The following is a 6,102-nucleotide window of genomic DNA, read 5'->3' on the forward strand; positions in this document are numbered from 1 at the left end:
TTCCTTATTCACAAATAGAATATCAAGTTTGATCTAATTTAATTTAACTTCAAAAGATTGATTAACTTTACACTCAAGAAGCAAAAAGTGACATATAAATTAGGGCGGATGAGTACTACGTATGACAAGCTTGAATCTTTGCATGATAGCTAGTGGTGCATTACATGCTCATAGAAATGTAGGTGCTAATTACATGCCCAAAATACACAAAAAGAAGCTACAAAGAGGAGTTACGTAGGGAAAGCACTAGATAGAAAAACAAAAGCAAAAATTGGTAAGACCTTGCAACAATAACGTATACACTAAGATCACTTCAACTTAGATGGAAGTAGAATTTTGATTATAAGGAGAGGGAGGGCTATAAGGAGGGCGAGCTGGTGTCCTTGGCCACGGCGGGTGCGGGAATGGCGGCCGAGGCGGCTTGGGCGGGAACGGAAATGGCGGCCGAGGCGGCTTGGGCGGGAACGGGAATGGCGGCCGAGGCGGCTTTGGTGGGAACGGGGAAGGCGGCCGAGGCGGCTTGGGCGGGAATGGGAATGGAGGCTTGGGCGGGAACGGGTGCGGTGGCCGAGGCGGCTTAGGCGGCCGAGGCGGGAACGGGAAGGGAGGCAATGGCTCAGCATAGCCACACATACCATTAAAACAAAGACTAGGAAATTGACATCTATGCTCACAACTTCCACAATGGAAAGGGTTCATATTAGTATTAATACAAAGCCCTCTACAACATTGCCATGTAAAAGGACATCTTATACCACAAAGTCCACAATTATTCACATCACTAGTAACTTCAACACAACGATTCCTACAACAAAGCCTCTTTATTCTAGGAGGAAATTCACCTTCATTACAAATCCAAGGCCTATTCCAACACCCAATGGCTCGTGGATTTTTCACTACTACACTTTTAAGCCACAAAGAAGAAGAATTGGACGAGCCATTTGTGACGTTATAATTTTCTTGAAACCCTCCAACTATTTTTACTTGTAAAAGTAACAAATATAAGATCAAGAAAACTATTAACTCCAAAAGATAATTATGCATTGGTAGCAAAGAACATAAAAGAAGTTGGATATAGGTTTTTCTTTTGATAGTGAAGAAAGTATTATATTATATATAGTTGAAGGGGATATGGTTATTTTCATGCATGAATTGTAAAAAGTTACTTATCATGTTTTTGTTACAAGGGTTAGTACTTTCAGATGATTCTTGTTTAGAGTGGTCGGCACAGTATGATATAAGTTATGGTTTACGTGATTTGATGAGTGGGGAGAGAGTGAATGATGTGGGATTAATTAATTGCACTTTCTACTTAAAATGTGCTAAAAAATCGGTTCTTTAGATATGTATAGAATACTCTTTTATCTCTTTCATAATCCTCTAGCCTTCTACTTCAGCCGAGCGTCTGTCGGGAACAACATTTCTACCTTCACACGGTAAGGATACCCTCCTCAAACTTTATGTGTGAAATTACACTGAGTATGTTATTGTTGTTTTATTATCCTCTAGCCTCCGTTAACCTTTGAATCCGTACTTAGGGTATGTTTGAAAAGTATTAGGTAATTTAGGTTGTGTATAAATATTTCATCGTAATTACTATATTGAGTAATTACATATTAGTAATTACAATGACAGATTTGTTGTCTTAACATAACTACAGTCTTAACATAAATATTTGGTGTCTTGCATAGGTATAATTACATAGTCTGATTTTTTTATTTGAAATAAAATTTTATTATAAAAATTAAATAATTTTGTTTTCATATGAACATGTACATAAGTTTAATTTTATGCGCGACAAATATAATTGTCCAAATTTCATTTATTAAAATGCTGACTTGAATATTAGCCAAATATTCTACAAATAATCAAATATATACGAAATTTGTTTGTTGTTTGACTTCTTATCGATGAGTCTTGTCTAGTGCATGTAAAACCTTATAAATTGAAAATATAATGATAATAAACAAGTAATGATATTAATGATTGCCAAAATTTATGAGAGTTGAGATTTTTCTTACTAATGTTGGTGAGTGTATAAATTATCCATTAACTATAGTTAACTATAGTTAAGATGCCTATTAAGTAAATTTAATTTGAGCCTTTAAAATTTCGAAGAAGAGAAGTGCACTTGAGGAAATGGAGAGAATATGTAATGGACTGCAATCAGAACCAACAATTTGTACCAAAGTTATGTACTGTTGGCATACTTTGTGAAAGTATAATTTTTTTCCCCTGGCATAACTTGAGAAAAAATTATGATCCGCTTTTGAGTTATGACCTGCCAAGTTATTTTTACACTAATTTTTAAACGGAGACAAAATCTAAATAGCGGTCTTAGATGATTCTATTTGTGCAAATCTCCCTATTACTCAACATAGGGGAAAAATTAGTACGTACAAAAGCCAAAGTAGCTACTCGGCCCTACATATGCTTAGCCAAAGTAATACCCGGCCGTACCATGGTTAATCTTATTTGCCAAATATCATATCATATCATCATATCGTACTATATCATAAGTGTGAAGGTCTTTGTTTACCCGTAAAACGATACAGTTAAATTTAATACGTAGTTTCTAGATAAGTGAACTAATTTGATCCTGAAATAATAAAATAATTGAATTATACAATACTTAGTCTCAGAATGTAGATGAAATGGTAGAAATGACAATCCCGGAAAGAAGATTTTCGGGCACAACAATGATGAGATCAAAAGTAAGAAAGTGAAGCTTTGTATAGAATGTAGTGTAAGTTAGCCAAAAAACTCGTGTCCCTTACAATGATAACTGGGCTCACTATTTATAGTTGTGACTAGGGAAGAAGGTCCTAGGATCGTGCCCTCCTTGTCGCGCCCCCTTTTTTCCCCTTTTGACGGGGAAGCCCGGGTTTCGATATTCACAGGGTGGAATGATTCATTTCCTTTTGGGAATTGGGTATATGAAGAGTTGCCACCTAACGGATTATGGTGCGTTTGGGCACCTAGAGCGATTAACTTTTGGGTTGTTTTGCATTACCAGATATTTAGGGTAAGGGCTCGAAGTAACCTCGAGGGGAAGGTGTTAGGCATCCCTCTTGGTCCACAACTGTGGGTCCCGACCGAACTTATATTCACAAATTAGTCCATTACAAGTAAACAATTGAATCAAATAGGTCGCAAGCAAAGCACGTTGGGATAACTCAAGTAGTAAAGATTTGGACAAGTTATAAAACAAAGGTTAAAAAAGATATTTTGGTAAAGAGGGGTCTTAGGTTGGTTATCCTATAGGATCACCCCACACAATATCCGGTAAACACTTATGAATGAGGGGCTAAACGTGACATTAGCGCGTAGTCATCATATCCCATATCTACCCTTCTCATCCCCTTATTGGTCATGCAAATCGAGTGTTTGGTTAACGATTTCTATTGCGTGCTGCTACCCGTCCCTTCTTAATGGTCCTGGAGGGAGTTAGGATCTTTACCTATAGGTGGTTCTAGACGTACCCCTAGGGTTTTAAAAGGCGAAAATTCTAAGATGACAATTAAAAATACTTAGGACTTTCAACACATAAAGGGAGAAATTAGAGGCGCAGAGTTTCCTCCTCAAACAAACACATAAGCAGCACGACTCAAGCACAATTAAGGTCTTTTATTAGACTATGTCCTAAGACAGGATATCTAGGTGACTATGCAGAAGACAAACAACTTATTTTTTAGAAACTCAGGAGTTATAACCCTAGCAGTTGCCTATGGATTTTTAAAAGCCTATTAAGATAAAAAAACATTAAGCAATAGAGAAAGTTTCAGAGATGCAGTGTTGAAAATGCCCTAAAGGTTCGCCTATATACAGAGTACTGATGTCTATATTAATACAGAAACAAAGCAGGTTTTGAAACGAATTTCTGTAATACTTATAGACACGATATCCAATGAAATTGAGGCAGTTTTAAAGAACTCGTCTCAGGAAATGTAAATCACTTAGTCAAACCAGTTTAGGATTGGACTACGCGTGGACTAAGTTTATTTATTCAGACTAAATTAGACTGACAGTGAGAATTGCGAGTATGATTCCCTATAGGCATGATATCTACGTTTGATACTGATTTTAAAGGTTTGCAGGCAGGGAAACATACACAAACACTTGTTGCACCAGAATCTGAATTAAGTCCTATAGGCATGGCATCTATAAGTTAATCTGATTTTTAAGACATTGAAAGCATGATTATTTAAAACTTATAGGTATGGTTTCTAGCATGGCAAGATGTAAAGCCTTGTAAACATGATTTCTATTTGGTAGAGCAAACAGATTTAAAAGTAAGATCCTAGGAGCATGATTTCTATTTAGCAGAGCAAACATATTTAAAAATAAGGTCCTAAGAGCATGATTTCAACCCGTATTACCCCATAAAGCATGTATCTACCCACCCTTTTCACTAAATATCCCAATATCTGTTTACAAGTTATTATAGACCAATGAATGAATTACATAAGTAAATAAAAAAAATCAAGAAGCTATTCTATAAGGAGCCTTCAATTAGGCCCAGATTCCCCAAAGCCTCCAATGACCTCATATGCCTCAATTCCATAGACAATGATATAGTCTAGGTGCATCAAAGTTCTCTAAGGATCTCAAGGATCACGGGCAGTGCTTACACCGAGACTTGGTAACTAAAATTGAACAAGTGCAGTGTGGAAGGGCCAGCCTCAGTATGCCAAAGTTCAGAGGGTTCTCAAGAGGATCCCAAGGCAGTACACATACTGGAGGGGGCAGAACCTATTGACTAAGAGTAGAGTGAAAGTGATTTACACAAGTTGAAAGGTTTTAGTAAAACTGTATTAAAACAAAAGTCTTTTTAAAACTAATTTAGTAAAGCAACAGAAACTGTTTAAAAAAGAAATTGGAGTAGTTAACAAAATCCAAACAACACCTTGAGGCAGGTTCATACGCAACCAATATTCACAGGACCAAAGTAAGCTCAATAGCCATAGACAGAGGTCAAGGGGCTTTGGATACATAGGACACATAATTAAGCAAAGACCTAGGAATTGGTATACTCATACTCAGAAGAAGCTGACCAGGCATAGTCACAAAACCAGACCCAAAGAACAAGATCATTTACAGGGGTGATAGGGATATAGGTGGTTCATGGAGGATGGTAAGCACACATCAAGTAAGGGATAATTGGTAAGACATGCTCAGAAACACACATAAGGGGAAATATACTGATCTCAAGGGAGGAGAAGACATGATAACATGATAATAATGTAACCCTCAACTACAAGTTTCACGACAAAACCACAAATAGAAGCAAACTAGAAACAAGATGAACTAAAATAAGAGAATCATATTGTTGTTGGAACTTGGAATTGAAATTAGGACATACCAGTAAAGAGAATAGTGAGCAGAATGAAAGCACAAGAGAATGCAAATGGTTAGCCTTGGCTTGCAGCCGGCTAACTTAAAGTAGTAGCAAGTGTCACACCTCCTTTTTCCTCCCCCGCGAGGGGTGGAGGAGTTTTTTCCAATTAAAGGACAATCGAAACGGGATTTGTTTGTTTATTTCAGAGTCGCCACTTGGGAGATTTAGGGTGTCCCAAGTCACCAATTTTAATCCCGAATCGAGGAAAAGAATGACTCCATATTACAGTCTGCGTACCAGAAATCCGGATAAGGAATTCTGTTAACCCGGGAGAAGGTGTTAGGCATTCCCGAGTTCCGTGGTTCTAGCACGGTCGCTCAACTGTTATATTCGACTTGATTATCTGATTTTATACAAATATGAACTTATGTGCAAATTTTATCTTTTTACCGCTTTCATAATTGTTATTATTATTTTTACAAGAATGTGAACATTGTTTAAAACATTTCTTTGAATTACGTCACATGAAATGCACCCGCAATCCGGAACACATTTTTATTCAATGTTTTGGGATTTGGATTTGGGTCGCATGAAATGCACACCCGAGTTTAAGAAGGTAAGCTTATTAAAATGCACGCTTAAAGCAATTAGCGTATTATTATTTCTGGGTAAGGCCGTGGAATTTTGCTAAGCGGCTCATCCCAAAGTCTAATTAATTTTAATTAAACATTTATCAAGGGCCCCACAATTTTGTATTTTTATTC

At 37.0% G+C, this 6,102-nt stretch overlaps 1 protein-coding gene across 1 annotated transcript; it reads right to left on the reverse strand.

Annotated features, from left to right (window-relative positions):
* Positions 1 to 318: 318 nt before the first annotated feature.
* LOC142164772 (uncharacterized) lies at positions 319 to 1,044 on the reverse strand. Its single transcript, XM_075223332.1, has one exon. It carries the CDS (start codon positions 1,042 to 1,044, stop codon positions 319 to 321), a length of 726 nt encoding a protein of 241 aa, XP_075079433.1.
* Between the last annotated feature and the right edge of the window lie 5,058 nt (positions 1,045 to 6,102).

Source organism: Nicotiana tabacum, chromosome 1 (genome assembly GCF_000715075.1).
Source record: "Nicotiana tabacum cultivar K326 chromosome 1, ASM71507v2, whole genome shotgun sequence".
Classification (NCBI taxonomy): Eukaryota; Viridiplantae; Streptophyta; class Magnoliopsida; order Solanales; family Solanaceae; genus Nicotiana; species Nicotiana tabacum.

Coding starts and splice junctions, on each gene's coding strand:
- LOC142164772 (XM_075223332.1), bottom strand. CDS start 1,044: ATGCATAATTATCTTTTGGAGTTAATAGTTTTCTTGATCTTATATTTG.